Raw genomic sequence first — 19,839 nt, forward strand, 5'->3', positions numbered from 1 at the left:
GTTGAGATATATACTTGCTAAAAAATGTACACTTAGCTGTGGACTTAAGTCAACAGTTGATGTGTTGAACATGTACCAATATTATTTAGTCTTACAAATATTTAAAAGGTTTAAATCCAAAAAGCTCCTTAGTGTTTGTTTTTTCAGTCAGAAAAATGACCAAAGATTTACAGACGAAGTAGACATTTCAAATTTTGAAGATTTATTAAAAATGTACATCTAAAACATAAATTTGACCAATTATATTCACATACAAGCCTGTTTGCATCGCTCATGATCTCATGTCAAACCTACTTATTCATTTTCCAGGGAAAAAGTTGCACAAATTAATATATTGAAAGATAATGTAGTTTATCTATTAATTGTAAAAAAAAACTAAACAGATTATCAAGTATAATTATTGCACTACCTCTAGAAATGAGTAATATGCAACAACTCGAAGAATTGCAGAACATCAAATCTTAATCTACGGATTAATCATAAATCAATGAGGTTCTGTTTCACTACATACTGCATCTTGTACAGGTGATTGTCCATATTCTTACATTAGAAATGATATAACACAGCAGCTATCCTAATAATGATAGAGGAATTTAAAAAAAATGATTATAGTATAAAAATGCATTTCATAGAATAGGTATTAAACATGTTAACAGTCTAAGCATTGCTTTAATTTATTAGTCTAATAATACAAAAAAAAGCCCAATATTTGGTTTCTAGGGGAGATTTGGCAGGTTTTACAAGCAAATTATGCAGTGAACTATAAATGTAAAAACTATGTAAAGATTTGGTAAATTACATTTCTTTGGACAGTGAAGTTTCCACTTATTCTTCTAATGTCATAGTTAAAGCCACCAGTGTATTCCATGTAAGGCAGATTAACGATATCACAAATAGCCAAATGGCAAATTAAGAAAAGGGGGGAATTGCCTTTGTGGAAAATGTCTACCTGCCAGGTTGCAAAAGAAGACTAGCTTCTTAAAGAACAGATATGTTATATATATATGCACGCTCATTAGGGAGTAAACAATGGCAACAAGCCATCCTGTTATGAATGGCACGTTTCAGTCTCACGTCCTCACTTTTTGCTGCGGTAGTGGGCTGCCACCACCAGGTAGCTGTCAGGGGCGAGGTCCTTGATGTTGGGGGACTTGCAGCTGATGGGGGACATCTTGCCCTCCACCCGGGAGACTTGGAGCATGCGACACGGGTCGTGTTTCAGCAGGTAGCTCTCAAACGTCTCCCAGCCTCCACCAACACGCACCATCACATGCTTGTTGTGCAGCATCTGCAGAGAGAAATAGCATTATAGTGTCACTTCTGATGTCACCGTGTCAAAGGAGAGCTTAAAACGGGTTGCTGAGCCCTTCCCTCAATAGGACTAATGTAATTTCACTGATTGAGGCTTCGGTTCAGAAGTTGAACGAACAGTTAAGCTTGGCTTTGATGTCAGAGGTTGTTGATTGATTCTGGGGGGGCCTCAGACTGGTTGATGTCCCTGGAGGGAAGCTCTCTCCATGTCTTACCTGCCTAATGCCATGTTGAGCCAAAACAGAATGATTGATTCATCTCTGTTTGATTTATGGAGATACATGATAAAGAAGACTAAGAGTGGCTCTGTCAGACTAGCAACGTTTTAAGCATGCTGACATGCTCACAATAAAAATGCTAACAAGTTAATGCTAAGCAGATATAGTGTTTACCACGTTTACTATCTTTTGTTACCATGTTAACATTTGCTAACGAGCACTAAACACAGTTGTGGTTGATGGGAATGTCATCATTAGTTGTGCAGGTAAGAATAGTTTTTTCTTTCTTTCTTTTCTTTTTTTTGTGTGCTGATAATCGCGCTAGATTAAAGGCAGGAATGCACCAAAGTTATTACAATTCATCTTTTGGAACAAATTTTATGTTCACCCAATAGTTATACTTCACTCAAAACCAGAAATACACCAAAAGTCAGGGAATCTAGTCATTAGGAACAATGAACATCTGTACAAAGTTTTGCCAATCCATCGAGCAGATGTTGAGATATTTCACATGTGAAAACTTTGACCTGCTGCTGGCCCAAGAGGAGTCAGGCGTCACCAATGTGACCATGTGGGGAACATGAATATACCCACATCTAATATAGATGCAATCAATCAAATAGTTGTCAAAAACTTCTGAAACAAAATTGTCAACCTCACGGAGGCAGGAGAGAAGAAGTCAGAGGATCACCTAAGTCAGTGAGAATTCATCCTCTGGGGACCATGAATGTCTGAACTAAATTTCATAACAGTCCATGTAGTAGTAGTTGAGATATTTTAGTCTTGATCAAAATGGAGGACTGACATTGCCATCCTTACAGTCAGGCTAAATAATATTCACACAATGGCTAATTCATCACTGATAAGCACAAAACCTAAGAATTACAGTATACACTCTGCTTAACCAAGAAATTAGATGCAGTGTGTTTTTTATCGCTCAGTCTACAACATTTGCTTCATATGATGCCACCTGCCACACATTCTCAAGGTTGGGTACCATGGCAACATCGACCATTACAATAGAGAGAAGAAGATAGAAGGCTTTGATATATTAGATGCTCAGACACCCACATTCCCCAGAGGCTGTGCTCATAAAACGTGTCAGCTTCACTATGGAGCCTTATCACCTCTATACCTCATTAACACAACATTACACCTCTAGTAAAACAAGCTCGTTTACAGAGTGCCCTCCTCAGATGAAATAGTACATGAACAGCTTATTATCAAGACTATTAGGATGCTATGTTTGTCTTCAAAAACACAAACAGTAGGAGAATCATTCAGACAAATGCCAAACTAAATTGTTTGATAAAAAGGGTAAACTACCTCATGACATTGTCCCCTCGGTCTGGCCAGATACGAGGCTTTCTGCCCTCTAGGCAGCATAACATGCAACATTTATAAGCCTCTTAAGAGAATCAATCAAGAGGGCACCGGTGGGGCAGTGCCTCCAATCATCAGCACCAGGCCTTCAGGCTTTGTGACTGTGGATTTAATTGACCTGTGTGATGCAGAGGGGTTTCAATCACGCTGCTTTGGGACAAGACCCTTGTTCAAGCCCATTCCCTCTGCAGCCCAGAGAAGGACAGAGGCCCGGGGCAGAGCTTGGACAGCACTTCTCACAAACACTGTGATGTTACTCTGCCCCCTTGTTGAGCCTACAACCAACTCATTTATTCCAGGAGCTGAGAAGGTCAGTCTCTCGGGCATGGACGGATAATTGTGGTGTACACTCTTATATGGGCTGCATGACACTGTTGTCCTCGCTGCCTACAGACAGTGACTTGACCTTACTGTCCTCATGCCTTTTCAGTGGAAGCAGCTGCTGCAGGGTACAACCATTTGAGGAATTTTAATTAAAGCATTTTGACTGTGAAGAGTGCTGGCTGAGAGACAAAGGAATAGAGGTTTCTCACTTGCTTCGGTCTGATCAAACAAATGTGTCTCACGTACAGTAACTGTGAGTACACACGATAACGCATGATCAGAAGCGTGTGTCATTTTTGTTTTGTTAATTCTGACTCCTCTGTGCATATTTAGTGCATGCCTGTCCGTTCTGGAGGAAGGATACTAATTAAAGGTTGTTGTGGGGGAATATCAAGGGTCTGCACATAGAGAGAGTGGTTGAAAAGGCTCAAGGTTCAGCTCAAGGTTTTGCTCTGTTGTTCAACATACAATGCAGGATTGTACAATGAATTGCAGTTGTGGTCCCCTTACACACTACACACACAGAACATATATAAACAAATATTAAAATATTTTAAATTAGAATAGAATAAAACAATGAAATAGGCAATATAATAGAAGTAAGTACTCTATGTAAAGAAATAAATAAAAGGGGAGAACTAAATTATATTCACGAGGAAGAGATACGGCCTTTCGATGCAATTTTGTGGTTTTGGTCTAAATGAATAAGACTGACTTGAACAGACATGTATGGTGGTCTAGATTAAATACTGTGCAGCATCCTGCATTGGACCAACACTGTGAGCTTCTCACCATCTGTCCTTGGTTGCTCAGCAACACAAAGAAGACTGAAGTATCAAAGCAAAAATCAAAAAAGCATCAAATGAAGATAAATATTCAGATTCCCTCATGTTATTGTAGCAGGAAATTCTTATGGTCCTCACTAATATTTAAAAACAGCTTTGTTCATCCACACCCTACAATGACTGAGACTTGTTTGATATTTGACAGTAGTTGCAGTATAATGGGCTGACAGCAGAGGACATCCAAGAGTAAACTCTCTTTTGTGCGTCTCCTCATCAGAAGCATACCGTCGGCATGAATCACATTCTTAGAGGTGTGAATTCTGGTTGTAGGTTGCCAAGTAACCAGAATCCCAAGGGGACCAATGCTACTTCTCTATTCTGTGTTAGCCTCCATTTATCCTCCTCCAGTATCCCTCATCCCTCCACTCAGAGAGAGTCCAGTAACGTTTCCTGGGCTGATAGATTCAGTGTGATTATAAGACGTAATTAACGGGCGATAAAGCTGAGTAAAATATTTTCCAAGCATTAACTTCAGATCATATGGAAATGTGTGGGTGTTATTTTCCCTTAATAGCCAGTGAGCCACATTATGTTTGGCTGAAGACGGAAATTGTCGGAATACCACTACCAGTAAATGAGACCTCACAGCAAAGGCGGGCTCTCCAGACACAATGGTTTACTTTCATCCCAAAGCCAGTCCCTAGCATCAACATACTGCCATATGCTGTGTGCATAGAGAGGGGTTTGCACTGCAGGGTGAGACCTTATTGTTATCCACCCCAAGCTGATTTGAAAAATGTATAGAAATGTGATTATCACAAATGTGAACTTTTTTCTCTGTCCTTGTGTTATGTTCTAAAATATATATCAACCCAATAAAACACAGACTAATAAACCATGAAAAGAAAATGTCCAGTACAGTGTATAGATACCAGCACTTTGCTTGATTATTATCATCTTTGTATTTCTTTCCTTTACTTTACTACATTTATCCAGCACAGAAAGCAATATTGTACCTTTTACTCAACTACGTTTATCCAGCATTTGCAGTAACTCATTTCTTTGCAGAACAGATTTTTTATACTTCTAATAATATAACTAGCAAACAGTATATGAAGCACAGTAGGAAGCAGGAAGAAGTATTCATTTAGATTTAGATTATTAGCAAAATGTATGAAGCCGGACACATGACATAGTTTTGTATGTAAAAGTACTCATCCTGTCAGTGTTTTATCACTTAATGACGTATACAACATGTCATGTTGCTGCTGGTCAAAGTGAAGCTAATTTGAATTTATTTGAATGCTCTTGGATAGATTAATTGGCTAAATGATTAATTAACTGAATTTAGCCTCTAAAACAGTGAAGTACAAGAAGCACAAGTTTGAGGGACTCAAGTCTGTATAAGTACCTAAAATTGAACTTAAGCAAATAAGACACTAATAATATGAAACCAAGACTTTTAATCTTAACTTCCCATGTGCTATTCTTACGTTTAACTATGCAAAGGATTTGGATGCTTTTTCCATCACTGTTGGAAAATGAAACATTTTCTAACACCAGATGCTGCATACGTACCCGGATAAAAAGCATCTTCTCTCCAACACGGTATCGACCCTGTGAGTGTCTCTCTACGCAGAATTTGTTCAGACATCTGCAGGGGGGATCATCAGCGATATGTCTTACCTGTAAAACACACAAATATATTAAAGATATTTCCCTCCTGCTAATGAAAAGTAGAAGCAGGGGTTAATTACTGCTAACTTACGGTATCGTCCAACAGCTTCCCTGTACTTTTCTTGCTGGAACTGAGTTTGGTAGGAGTCGGAGATGGGGAAGGAGACGGGGAGGGAGATAAAGATGGAGTTGGAGAAAGGGGCTGAGCTGGGGATACAGGTGATGGAGGTGGTGGAGGTGATTTTTCTTCCTGTTCAATCTCTTTCTCCAGTTGTATAAGGCCAGGAGGCTCCACGTTGTATCTAGACCAAGGAAACAAAGAGTAGTGTCATCCCATAAATGTAGAATTACGATATAGAAAAATCTGAAGAAGCATTTTGAAAAATAGTCATGTGTGAACTAAAATATACAGATTAAAGGAAAAGCAAGTCCATACCGTGAAGCTATCCGTCCCAACTCTAAAAGACAGAGGCAGACCTCTCGTGGCTGCTTATGAAGAACTACAGGAAGAGATTAAGTTTTAGCATTCAGTATACAGACATTATATAGTATCTGGAAAAAGGCACTGAGTGAGAATGAGTGGCTGTGTGATGGTAAGATGAACATAAAAATGAACTCGTGAACTTCATGCATTCAAATGTTCCTCTCCTCTCCAACCCTGACTGTCCCAAATGAGTATATTATTCAGACTCTAGGTTTTCTATATTCTAACCTCTCTGAATATATGACCAGACAGTGAGACAAGATGTGTGATATACATGTGACACACCACATCATGCATTAAAGACAAAATATCCACTCTATGATAGCAAACCTGTTGTTGTTTCATCTACTGCTGAACTGATAAATCCATCCAGAGAAATAACAGAAGAAAGAGAAAGAAAGAAGTCAGCTGTTTTCTAAAGCATTTTCACAACCTTTTATTTCACAATTTCATGTCCACTGCATGTGAGGGTGCAGTGTTGATAAATGACTGGGTGTGTGTGACTTGGCCTTCAGAAATGATTTGCATAGTTGAAATTGCTTAGCGATGGTCGAGCGGCCATTAGACAGAAATTACAGGAATGTACGAATATTCTCGGTATTTCCGTTACTGGCACGGTCACATCAGGTATATCTAATTGTAAGGAGAATATTTCAGTCCAGTCATATCTTAACTGCGAGTATATTCCAGTGACATAATGTGCAAAACATCCTTGCAATAGATTAGAGGGATATAGATAACACAGTGAGTGTGTGAATGAGGAAGAGAGCAGAATGTCCCCACTCTGGGCTGAGGAAGACATTTGCATAGCGTTGGCCTACTTTCTCTCTAACTCACACCCTTCTGTCTGTGCTGCCTTTGTTTTACTCCAGACGTTTTGTGCATGAGCACTGTATCCGAGATGCACATGTCCTCATCGTCAGGTGGAGCTTCTCCCAGCAGACCGCTGCCCTAGTGAGCTTTGTGTGAATGTCAAAAGAGTTGAAGAGACGCCTGGAGATGTGAGTCCTCTGAGCTTCAGGGGGGAGGAGAGAGAAGCAGTCCAACCTGTGTGATACTCTATACCTGCACAATCACGCCATTCACGGGAGATAGAAACCTGAGTCCACCAGATGCTGGCTGTGTTGTATCTAAAGCCTGTTTACAGACTCCCCTGTTTGTCCAACATTATGATTCTCTAGTGTTCTGATGTTTATAGCAGAAAAAGAGTACTCTCACCTAAATCCTCTGACTCAAACAGACATGTTTCTCCAACTCCAACCTTACGACACCAGGCCAGGAAGTTAGCTGTGTTGTCTCGGGCAAAAAAGGAACCGGAGGGAGCGCTCTGCCGGCATGGTATCCTCCGATAGGGAATACTCTGCTAGAGACATTGAGAGGTTAGTAGATGTCTTCATGTACACTACACACAAATGAACCTGGGATGAAAATAATTGAATTGATGAATAGTGCTTAGACACAGAACTGAATGTGAACTTCTATTCTGTGTTTGACGAAGCAAAAACAAATATCCAATAGGGTGACTTGTCCAGAAAACCCCCAGAGTTTCCACCAAAACATAGAGTCACACACTTTTTTATCGACACTGATTTCTTCTCCATCTGCTGCTTTCGGCTCAGGATCAAGACCCTTTTTAACAAAGATCAATACGGTAGATGGTGGGTTACAAAATGAGGCTACTTTACCAGGCCTTCTATGATTTGGGATCAAATTACATGCAGGTTTCAGCCCCCACACGGTCTGTTCGGAGAGATTTATGCGCCTCGCTGTGGTTTTATACAGGATATGTGCGTCTGTGCTATAAGAAAGGTGCAATGAGCTCATGCTGGAAATATGCAGGCTTTTGTGGGTATTTTTCTTTTCTTTCCAGGCTCTCCTTTTGACTTTTTCTGGGATCCTTTCTGTTGTTGAATTACTTTGCATTCCTGGAGCAATAATGTCGACCACATTGCCAGTTTCGTTTGATCCAACAATCAGAATGACATGTTGTTATTTCTGTGGTGCTGGTCTGCACCTTTACGTATATAATAATTACACAGAAGGTGCAGAACTTTTATTTTTTATCATTATGTTTAGAGGAATAGGAACAAATAATAAGGATAAGGGAGTACTTTGAGTTAAAAATCACGTCATTTTCTTTCAACCAGAAGATTATACTAGAAGATTATAACTGATTTATGTATCTCTACCTTCATGGCTGTACATGCACACTTTAAAGGAATAGTTCTACTTTTTGGTAAATATGCCTACGCTTATTGGCTTTTTTGTTTAGAGTTAGTTGTGGAGATTATACCACTGCAGCCAGTTATTTTAGCTTAGCATAAAGACTGGAAACAGCTTGGTTCTGTTCAACGGTATTAAAATCCCCCTACAGCTCCTCCAAAGCTTGGGGGGGTTATGTGTCAAACTATTTCCAGCGCAGTAACTTCCTGGGGTCTCTGCTGGTTGTCTGGCAACTAGTACAAAAAACCCCATTTAAAATGTCATTTTTACACCCCGGTTTTGTGCATATAAAATAGCTAACCCTAACCAAGCTGTTTCCTTATTTCCATTTTTTGTGCTGACTGTGGCTTTACATTTAATGGACAGATATGGGAGTGGTTAGTAATTGAGCATATTTCCTTTACATTTTGTTAGTGTGGTAATAATTTTAACAGTTGGTGGTACTGAATCTGGCACATGACAGTAATATGACGAGACAGAAATATCATCTTCAGTCATATGCAGTTTAAATTGATGTAAACACGTGGGACGATGTGCAAGAGACAGCATCTACAAAGGGATTTATTGTTTCCCTCTGCTGGAATCATTTAGTCCCACTCCACCCACAACTCATAATGAGTTTTAAAGCAGATGGACGTTCTCTTTAAAGTGGTCAAAAACAGTAAACATCTCAGCTTATTACAAAGTGCCATGATAAGCAAAGCAACAATTGTTTGAGTCATAAATTTGAAATGACATAAGATGACGTACATTGTATCAGGCGAATGCTGAAAGTGCACAATGTGAGCTGTAAGTATAACATAAAACATCATAGTGCAACTTTGTTTGATTTGTTGAGTTGTAGGTCAGGGTAGACCACGCTCTCTCTCTTTTCCAGGACTCCGCCTCAGGAAGACTCTCTCTATCTGTTGGCCTACATGATCAATAGACTATTTCAGTGGATCCTCTGCCGTCCCGCGGTCACTGACCTCAAGTATTTCCTCACATCTGTGCTGCTACACTCACACTGAGATCAGGAGACTCACCGTCATCAGCACAGTAATGCCTCAGTGCAAACATCAACAACTCTCCCTCCAGTGCCAACACAGGAGTCTTTAGCTTCCTTTCCTCTGAACAGAAACTAATCAGTGTTTCCCTCCATTAGAGATGTATAATCCCACCGAGCACCAGACAGTACAGAAAGTACAGATACTTATAGAAACTACAGATATTATTCATTTCTGCAAGATAAGGCTTTTGTCATATTCAGCACAATTTTTTTAAACTCTTATGAAGCCACATTTTAGGTTTGAAGGCTAATCAAGAAAACTTTAACAAAGTCAATGAAACTTTGCTCAACACTGTAGGATGTTTCCATGGACGTCTATAGACTGGGCACAAGTGGAAATACATGAACAACATTTATATAAGCTAAAGACATCAAACCTTCTTGCAGTAGCTCTGAAGCAGATCCAAAGTAAAGATTTGCACCCCGATCGGTTTATTTTCTGGAGCAGTCAGCCAGTAAAAGAAATACGATTACGACTTGCAAGGTACCCTTTAATCTTTTAAAATTCATTAAAGCCTCACTCATGGCTCACAAGAAATGAACATTTAACGTAGTTCTGCCAATTCTCACAGGGGATGTGGGGCCCCATCAGTTAATGTGTCCCTGCCAACCTTATTATTTTTTTCTTTTTTGCCCTGCTGAAGGCTGCAGGCCCCCATCCCCCATCCCCCATCCCACCCTTTGTGCACTGCTTTCTGAAATTATGGAGCTCCTTGCTAAGTTGGGATTTATGGTCGCTGCTGAGCCGAGAGAACCAATCAACAAGTAAGAGCTATGGACGGGTTGGATATCAAATATAATTCTAGAGGGTCTCTCTGTGTTACCTTTCAAAAGTTATGATGTCTATATTTCTTTGAGGTGGGAGGAACTCTATTAGTGTAGCTTTTATTGATATAATTGATGGAAACCTGATACCAGCTGTTTCCTGTCTCAGGAACAGTCAATACAACTTCAATACTGTTTGTCTTTAAGCAGTTTGGTCACAATTACCTTTGCAGAAATAACAGGATTTCAAGGGATAATTTATGTGGCAATGCAGAAAACTGATATTAAATGTAATACTACTTAGTATGTCTGGATTTCACACTTTTTTAAATCATGCAGGAGGATTGCTCATATACTTGTCAGTCAAAATGATCATATACGTTTTTAGAATCGATTCTCAGTCAAATCATTGAACACTTTAACGGTTGGCTCCCAGATTAGTGTTTCCACTGTAAACGCTATCATGCCACACTACTGTAATCCTCAGGTTTCTCGCTACCTTGCTGTTGCCACAGGCAGACATGTCTCCATCATTTTGCCTGAACTTCTCCTGTAGGGTCTCAGCCAGCTGGCACAACAGGAAGCCATTGTCTAAGCGATCCATGAAACTCTCAGCGGTGATTTCCAGACCTGACCAGGGGACACATAAAGAAAGCAGAGAACCCAGCAGTAAATTCAACATGCAAAGGCTCATTTTAAAATATATGTGCAGTATAAGGAAATACAATTTATTCTCCACCCATTCCCAGTTGAAGCTGAACCTGATGCAATGTTATTGACTCCCAGAAACTGCTTGGCTGATTGAGCGTGGCTTGTGCTGCTGGGTTTAGGCAGCTCTGGAGAAGCCAAATGTTCACATATTACAACATGATTTGGGGGAATCTGGTGAGGGGGGCGGGGGGGATTTTCTACTGTGGGGTGGCAAAGACAAGATCACAAGAAAAGGGGGCGTCTGATTGTGCACAATATGTCTCATTATCCTGCACATTGCAGAGATAGATTGGTGATCAACATGTGGTGTCCAGTTGACTGACTTCCAGAGGACCATTCCTTCATAGTTAGATCATTGTGAAATAGGAGGTGGTGGCAGGGGGGTGTCTGTGGAAAGAAACCGGAGAGATTTTTTTTATCCTTTTTCTGTTTCTTATAGGAGGAGGGGTCTTGGGGGTTCGACGTTTAATGAGTTCCAAATGTTGTAATTGAGCCCAGAAAAGAGAGATTGAAATCTTGAGAAATACTCAGTGAGCTCCCGTCTTATATGCTCAGACTCTCTCTCGATCCCCGTGTGAGGAAAATATATTCCAGAGGGCTCTGAGAGAAACAGTTCAACTCAAATACTCACTCCCATAAATTGCTTGGTTCATTCAACCCCCCATCACAACAGCAGTATGACTCATCAGTATAAGCAGGCATCCGCCTCCCACTCAATCAGTGGGCTCGTTATGCCGCATCACTCCTCCCACCTGAAACTATAAACCCTGCTGAGCATACCAGCACCTTCTTTCTGAGAATTTTAAGGTGCTGAACACCTTTAAACCAACAAACTGGTTCAACATTTACTGCAAATATGTGGATGCTCTGAAGTCTCTTATTGTCTTTGATCCCAACAGCACACCAGAGGTTTCTAGCTCAGCTGGTTCCAGCGCAAACACACAGACTGCCAGAGATAACAAATGAGATACTGAAGTTGTTTTAAGTAGTTCACACACACACACACACACACACACACACACACACACACACACACACACACACACACACACACACACACACACACACACACACACACACACACACACACAGACACACACACACACACACGCACACAGGAGTAAGTTTCAGAAACTTAACCGGCTTCCAGTTGATTTGAGAAATTATTGTTGGACTGTTTACAGTCTGCAGGATGTCCCATGGAGTAACTCCCAGACATCAGGTGAATACTTTTTACCGTATCAAGTACAGCTACAAATATTTCAAAAGAAATTTGGAAGAAAAGCTTCAAATACTGAGGTGCATCAGCAGACTGCCTCACGTCTTAAAGACTGTACACTCGTTAACAAAACTTGAAATGCTGATACATAAAATAATAGTAAACAGACTAGCCTCTTGGACTAGGTTAGCCTCTTCGAAATTCAGCGAACAATTGCTGAATTCTTATATTGTCACCAACTCTGGTGGAGGAGGAATTGTAAGAATCTGGGTTTTGTTAACAAGTTGGTCACTGCTGCCTCAGTTAAACCTGAATATTGTCTTTTTCCCATTATAAACCATACTGTATAAACTATACGGAGACTATTATGTGTTAATATGAAACTCAAGTTTCTGCATACACACCCAATTAGATTTGAGTCTCTAAATTCAAATCAGATCCTCAGAGTGCTCCATGCATTTGTTTTGAGACTGCACTGTTGAAGAAGTACACTACAAAGGGTGATTTATTATGCAATAGCAACCTTGCACAAAGCCTCTGCTGATGTTCCCTCTGCTGCTTAATCTCCACCACTGGCTGCGCATTATTCGAGAACTCGTAATGACGGCCATTATTCAATTAAGGAAAATCTATGGGAGGGTGAACAGGGAACTGGTTCACACATTCTAGTGACTTTAAAAGTGTTTGTAATGAGGTTCAGATTGATTCCAGTCCACAGCAGAGGTGTTTGCATCAGCAACACCAGTTCAATTAATGCTGAAGGTTAAGCCAAGCTATTTCTAGGACAGTGCTTTGTATTTGTTAGCAAAAATAGCAAGATTTGTGGGAAATAAATAACTGAGGCACAATATATAATTAAAATGTATTGAAAGAAATTACTACCATACAACTTGTTTATGACAAATACAGAATTATTATTAGTAGTCAGACATGTCATGTGATGATTATGAGTGTTTCCTACCGAGGATATTAGTGAGCCACAGGGCCAGGTCTTCCTTCATGGGCAGCAGGCTGGCTTCATGTCGACTGGCCAGCCACTGGTGATACTGCTGCATATCTGTGAAGCCGGGGCCACTGGGCTGTTTGGGGCTCAGGAAGCTGCACATGGTTCCCTTTTGACGGCCTGAGGAAGGACAGGAGGACAGGACACACAAAGACGATGATCACAACGACGTCAGTGAGAGTTTGCAAAGGGAACTTCAAACAGGTGTGCTGTCTGGAAAATCAATATGGATATGTGTACAAGAGCAGCTCTTCAATCAATACCTCATATGTGAAGCTTATAATGTTTTTTTTTTTGTTGAAACTGTGATAGGTGTTGATTCAACAACATTTTCAGGCTACGCTTCGTGTGTTGGTTAGAATTAAAACGGTTATTCAATTTCATTGTGTCTAACCTATGCATACACATGTATGGGTATGTACCATGTGTATGCATGTATATAGATGTATGTTTGTACATACAATATGTGCTTGTGTGTATGCTGTATACCTAAATGCATTTACAGAAAATAATTTCCAGGTTGACGATTATTTGCATTAACGATTCATCTGCAGATTAATTTCTTGATTAATCGAGAATTAGTGAAACATCCTAAACATCTTCAAAGGTCTAATTTTGACCAACCAACAGTCTAAAAGAAACCATCACGTTGTTACAAATATTATGGTATATTATGATGATAGAAGGAATCACTCATGGAAATGAAGAACGTCTGAACATTTTGTTCTAAATCTAAATTATCATGACAATATTCTTCAATAACAGCTGTCATCCAGGCCCTAGAGGAGGCCGATCAAATGAATACAAGAGAAGAGGGATCAGAGTGCTTTTGTCCTCTTGGCACGAATGGTTTTCAGTTCACCTGATGATCTGAGACAGTGAGGTTCCTGTCCACCTCTTCACTGGACAACAGACACTTTCATACCAGCCAGACACATACAGTAGGACTTCTATTCAACACACAGCAGCCACAGACAAAGAGCTCCTTCAGATTACAGAACCAGTCTATCATAGAGTCTAAATCAATCCAATCGAGCCGACACCGCAGCAGGCCTTACATTGCAGCCTGATGGAGAGACTGGATTTGACATCAATATTCAGAGCGACATTTTAACAACTACTCACTCCCTGCAAAGGCAAGTCAATAAGTAAATGAGACATTTCTCACAGTCTGGTGCAACAGTGTGCCAGATGTTCACAGTCTAAGCTATAATGTAAAAATCTTTTCACATTTCAATCCAGTGTCACTCCATTAGTGCATTTGCTGATGATGCAAGTAACTGACATAACAACTGGGCAACAGATGTAAGCGCTGACATGGAAAGAGAGAATGTGCGGACATCATTTTAAGAATTAAGAAGAAAGAAACTGAATAAATAAGCAAAGACTCTTTTAGGATTGTTTGTAATGCCTCTGTTTTCTGTTTCTTTGTCTTCACTAAATTCTTCTTTCAGGCGTCATTAAAGAAACAGAAAGTGGGTTGAGTACAATCCCCTCCTTGTAATGAAATCAAGTTGTGGCATCTAAAAAAGTTTTGCCTCCAGCTTGGACACAAGCAGGAACATCTTACACGCTAGGCAAATATCAACAGGACATTTGATGCAAATTAGAAGAAGAGCTCATTCAAACAAGGAAGGGAAGCTTCCATGAACAATTAGCTCATAGTCTGTGATGGCTGAAAATGTCCTCTGAATACCGAGGTAGTGTAACACAATGTGAGGAATCTGACCTTTAAAGCTCGGTAACATGTCAAGGTCCCTCTTGAGTTGGCTGTAACCAAATCACACTGTGGTGCCACGCTGGACATCGGGCCCTTGATGTCCGAACCAAGGTCGTCTTATCTTCCTGAAGACAAGAGCTCCATGTTGCTTACACACACTAAACTCTGGAGCTCAGCACTCACACGCAGGTGCTACATTCACACGTCCACTGGGACAACTTCTCATGTCTCGCAGCACAAGCACCATTCACTGGTGTTTATATTTGTATTTGACATATCTGTCAATGGGTAACATAGCACAGTGAAGATGTATCTTAAATATTTTACACTCGTTGTTTTTGATATTCAGTGTATTTTCATCACTGGCTAATGAAAAGCATGTATCCAACTTTCTCATTTGATTCTTAAGCCACATAACTAATTTTAAAATGCAGAAAAATGCGTTGGAGTTCCGCTGGGTAAACACCAGTCAATGAACAACATACCTAATTCAAAAGCTGTATTGTTCTCAACGGGATCATGAAGAAACATCATACTCGGTTTTCTTCTCTTTTTCCCAGGAAAGTTTGCTAAAGAAACAACGAGGTGTTGTTAAACATACCTGGTTTCCTCTCACCACACTGTAGCCTGACCTCTTCCACTGCAGGCCAAGAACACAGCCAACTCCACCACTCTGCTACGTCTGCTGAATTTGCTGCTTCATGTTATTTTTCAGAATCGGACTCAGAATCTGACAGTACACCCAGGTTCAGAAGCAGAACAAAATACATCTTATAGCCCAGAGATATTCGATGAGAGATATACAATTTATTTTTCTCAGTCTGAAAAGCCTCATGACTTCAGTAAAGCCGTCATAACCTGCCACAGTTGGCTGCAGACTGCTCCGGGAAAGGCATATGGATGGGAATTTTGACTGCTGAATCACATCAATGAGAAAAAAAACAAGAGTGGCTCTGTCCTCCTAACTCTCACAGCCCTTCATGCCTTTCTCCACTACAACAGTAAACTGATCTGAAGACTGACTTGTCCATTCAAACAAGGAAACTCAGCATGTTTTTACTACAGATAAGTACTGTGTGTGTGTTGTGAGTCAGTATCGCTTTCAGTTATCCAATTGTATAATCGACTGTGGTTAGTTAAGTACGAAATCTGCAGCAGATATCAATAAAAGTAGATTTTTTTTTACTTGTGTGATAACATCAACAGTACAATAAGACAGCACAACGCGTGTTTATTATCATATCACACATTCCAATAAAATAGTTATTGTCTTACTAGTGAACCACATGGTGTCATAAATCCTGAGTTGTCATCTTGCTTTGATCTATTCAAGACTAAATCATTTCAAAATGTAACAGGCAGCATAGGCCTGCATTTGAAGACCCCCGTGTTGTTTCCCTGTATACAAGCAAACTGCACTTCAGACAGACAACATGTCTGCATAGCACACTTATTCTTGCATTATCTTTTGTTGCTCTGAATTTAGTGCAATAAACTGGTTTTGGACTGTTGCATCGGCCTCTTAAAACACTGCAGCACATTTTATTTACAACTGTTATACAATTTTAACGCTGCCTCCTCCTTTACAACTGTCACAAATAAAAGCAGCCACAACAGACATTTCACCACTCTGGAAATAGGATCAAGGGAGGACGCCTGATGAGTGATGACTGAACTCCAGCAGAGCACCCGCTAATTAGAACCAATGAAATGACTGAACGCTGCAACTGAACAATTAATTCTGTGTAATTAAAGATGCCTTAAAATTATTTAAAAAAACAAGAATGAACAGCTTCTTCACTGTCAAGAAATAAGACTGAACTGAGCCCCAACTTTTAAAAATTGAATATGACATTTTGCAAAGGGCACAACCCCCCAGTGAGAAGAGCAATGAGTTATAAAGTACAAGTTACACCCCCAACCTAAAACAGATTATACATAAAGACATTCTAAAGTCTGTCATTCCACAGTTAAGCAGCGCAAATGTCTTTGCATGAGTCCTAAAAAGCTCCTTACCTGTGCTCGCCCTGAGGGTTCAGCTCGTTAGTGCGCACCTTCCTCTCACTCGTCCTGAGAGCTGCTGGATCCCAGTTTTCATGCTTTTCACCGCGGTGCACCGACCCACAGGTTAGGCTCCAAAACGCTGAACCAATGTGGACCGCTGCGCAGGATCTGAATGCACTCACACACACACATAAACTCGCGCTGCTGCTGCTGCTGATGGGAGGGAAGTTTGATCCTGCTGGCAGTGCCTCTTTCGCTCCGCTTTGTGTTGCCTCAATATGACATTTCTGGACTGCATTCAGCAGGTCAGCCCGAGAAATTCAATCCTTCGATGATTAAATGGATTTCCATTTTTTTTTTCTGTGTGCCCATGTAATCTGATCCAACTGACAGACCCTGACTATATCAAATCTGTTAGTCATGAATACTAAATTGAAATGACACTGTTTTTTAAATTTAGTAAATAAATAATAATGAAGCGGACACAACCCCAAATAAATATAATAGGTAATTGCTTTGTTGTCAGACATGCATTCATTCTCTAATTAGATGGATTTTGTTTTTACAATAGTATTTATGTAATATAAGGAATGAACTACATGAATATGTTTGTTAGAACATAAACCTTAGAAACAAAATCCAAATGTGTGTATACTGAGATTCGCTTCCCTCAATTCTGCACTTTTTGTGTGCGTGTTGCTGGTGTTACTCTGCGGCTTTTACTTTGAAGGAAATACATTTGCCAAGGCTTCGCTCTCAAGGACGCATGCGCAGTAGTACAAGCGGGACAAACAAGCGGCCGGCGTACGCGAGTAAAGGAAAAACATAAGTATGTTCATTTCTACTAAATATCCCTTTGATAGTTTGTCATACTCTCATTTCTGCGTAACGCTGGATATAATATGAAACAGCATTCGTTCCAAATAATTTTGTTTTGAAACGTGTCACCGGAAGCCCTAAACTGTTGCTCGAATCTAAGTTATGTTAACTGTTGTTGTTGTTAGCTAACCTGCTGCTAACCCGCTAGCTAGCCTATTAACGCTAACGTTTTGCAGTGTGTCGGCGGCAGAAGACAGTTTTCGGTGGATGTGTAGCTGAACTGTGTGTTTCTCTCTCAGTGAGCGTCCGCCAGCAGCGCTCAGGGGCTGACCTGTGGACGCGGAGAGCGCCACATGGAGGCGGTGCTGAAAAACGTGGCGAGCACGACGGAGCTGCTGGCAGTGGCGGCGTTGAGCGGGGAGGTGCAACGATGGGATAAACAAACTCTGTCCAGAGCTGTTCAGTGGGCCCGGTACTGCGAACACCTCTTTTCCAGGTTTCACAACAACCCCGCGATACGGATGATGATGGAGAAGCAGCTGCAGCTCACAAATCAAAGTTTGCGAGCTGCCTTTGCGGGATACATTGAAGTCTCCTTCTCGGACCTCTCCCGGTGTCAGCACCTGTTGCTTGTCGGACTGTTGAGAAACCCCGAGCTGCCCATCTCCATCATGAAGATACTCTTTGACACTGAGGGTCCTGTAAACACCCAGCAGAGTGAGTGCCAGGACGTCACTGGCTTCTGCAGCCACATAATTCAATGCAAATCTGCTTGTAAAGTCCTGAGTCCTCTCACAGACCTGTCAGCGATTGGTGCTGATGCTGAGGTGCAGGCGGCGATGCTGATGGAGAGGTTGGATGCTCTGCTGAGCCAAGGCAGTGAAGCCTGCCGCACAGAGCACATTCTAGACTCCGTCCTCCGGGGATTTGAAGGCGCAGCAGGACATTTCTGTCTTGTCATCGCTGCAGCTCTGCTGACAAAGAAGAACTCTGCTGCACTGTGCGCTTCACAGGACGTTCTCTTGGACTGGCTGCAGAAAGAACAAAGTGTGCTGCAGCACATGTGTTCTGCTCTGCCTGCTACACTTATTATAGAGCTGACCAAAGGACACCTGAAATTTAGACATGCATACTGTGGTTTGCTGAAAAAGTGGGCATCCGACATGGAGTACAGCATGAGTGAGGGTGAATGGGTTCAACCCAGAAGGAACCGAACAGTGTCCTTCAACAGACTGACCGAGCACTTTCTGGGCTTGTTTGAGACCTGTCCCTCTTTGAGAGACGATGTAGAAAAAGAGCTAAATGCTTTGAAAATGTCCGATGGAGACTTTGATGTCGGAGGCTTGAGTGTGTGGGGAGACCTCCTGTCAGCTGTAAGCAAGTGACTGTCAGTCTAATGATTATTTAGAGGACAAAAAGATGCCCAAATGTCTAAGTCTGTTTATATCTTTATGCAATGTATGACTATAGGGCTGGGTAATAAACCTCAGTACGTTTTGTTACCAAAGAAAACGTCCATAGCACAGATTTATGTAAACTAATGACTGAAAGCTGGCATCACATGACACATTGACACTCAACATTAAATGATTTTTGTAGAAAAGTGTTTATTTTCAAGCAGACGAAGGTGTCATAAAGGCATTAGTACGCTCACTCCAGTGGATTTTGTAATATTTTATCCATGAACCTTGTAGTGATGGGATTCATTTAATACAATTGGATATTTGTTAAAAGCGGTTTGGGCAGATGGTAGAACCACACGCTGCCTCGTAGCAGCACGTCATCTGACTCAATTAAATTAAAAGTAGATTTCAGGCAGTGAATAGTTTACACTTCATAAATTAGTCTCTGGAGAGTCAAGGCTTTATTTGGCCCCATAAATCCCACCTCACTACCAAATGATATTATAGATGTGCTGTTTAAAAATCATTCTGTTGCTACTGATTTATGAGGTCCTACAAAATGGATTTAAAGGACAAGATGCTACAAAGAAATTGCCAAAAGACATTGCGTAATCTAATTTACCCTTTTCTAACTGTACACACCCTAAAATCATTTTCACTTTCTCACACACCATCTGTCAATAATGCCTCCTCACAACAAAGCTGCACTCCTTCTGAATCCAAACATTTTGATTGGCTTAAT

The 19,839-nt window shown here is 40.8% G+C and overlaps 2 protein-coding genes across 3 annotated transcripts; one reads left to right on the forward strand and one right to left on the reverse strand.

The window, feature by feature from the left end:
- Positions 1 to 253: 253 nt before the first annotated feature.
- gas2a (growth arrest-specific 2a) lies at positions 254 to 16,967 on the reverse strand. Of its 2 annotated transcripts, none has more exons than XM_079162879.1 (8): positions 16,888 to 16,967; positions 13,110 to 13,271; positions 10,718 to 10,848; positions 7,401 to 7,542; positions 6,135 to 6,198; positions 5,790 to 6,000; positions 5,600 to 5,707; positions 254 to 1,288 (listed from the first exon to the last, which is right to left on the reverse strand). In XM_079162879.1, exons 2-8 carry the CDS (start codon positions 13,252 to 13,254, stop codon positions 1,079 to 1,081), a joined length of 1,011 nt encoding a protein of 336 aa, XP_079019005.1. In that variant the 5' UTR covers positions 13,255 to 13,271; positions 16,888 to 16,967; the 3' UTR covers positions 254 to 1,078. The 2 variants fall into 2 exon arrangements, with proteins under 2 accessions (XP_079019005.1, XP_079019004.1); XM_079162878.1 differs by having other exon boundaries at positions 7,401 to 7,545.
- A 689-nt stretch (positions 16,968 to 17,656) lies between these two features.
- Positions 17,657 to 19,336, forward strand: fancf (FA complementation group F). Its single transcript, XM_079162877.1, has 2 exons — positions 17,657 to 17,704; positions 17,994 to 19,336. The coding sequence occupies exon 2, from the start codon at positions 18,048 to 18,050 to the stop codon at positions 19,077 to 19,079; it is 1,032 nt and encodes a 343-aa protein (XP_079019003.1). The 5' UTR covers positions 17,657 to 17,704; positions 17,994 to 18,047; the 3' UTR covers positions 19,080 to 19,336.
- The last annotated feature ends 503 nt before the right edge of the window (positions 19,337 to 19,839 follow it).

The sequence above is a fragment of the Pholis gunnellus genome (genome assembly GCF_910591455.1).
Source record: "Pholis gunnellus genome assembly, chromosome: 7".
Taxonomy (NCBI): domain Eukaryota; kingdom Metazoa; phylum Chordata; class Actinopteri; order Perciformes; family Pholidae; genus Pholis; species Pholis gunnellus.

What these genes read in the sequence shown, in the direction of transcription:
- gas2a (XM_079162878.1), bottom strand. Translation starts at nt 13,254, where the DNA reads ATGTGCAGCTTCCTGAGCCCCAAACAGCCCAGTGGCCCCGGCTTCACA. An exon ending in CTGCCTGTGGCAACAGCAAG is followed by an intron (nt 7,546 to 10,717) that starts GTAGCGAGAAAC and finishes CAATGTCTCTAG; the next exon opens with CAGAGTATTCCCTATCGGAG. An exon ending in AGAAGATGCTTTTTATCCGG is followed by an intron (nt 1,289 to 5,599) that starts GTACGTATGCAG and finishes TTCTCTCTGCAG; the next exon opens with ATGCTGCACAACAAGCATGT.
- fancf (XM_079162877.1), top strand. Translation starts at nt 18,048, where the DNA reads ATGGAGGCGGTGCTGAAAAACGTGGCGAGCACGACGGAGCTGCTGGCA.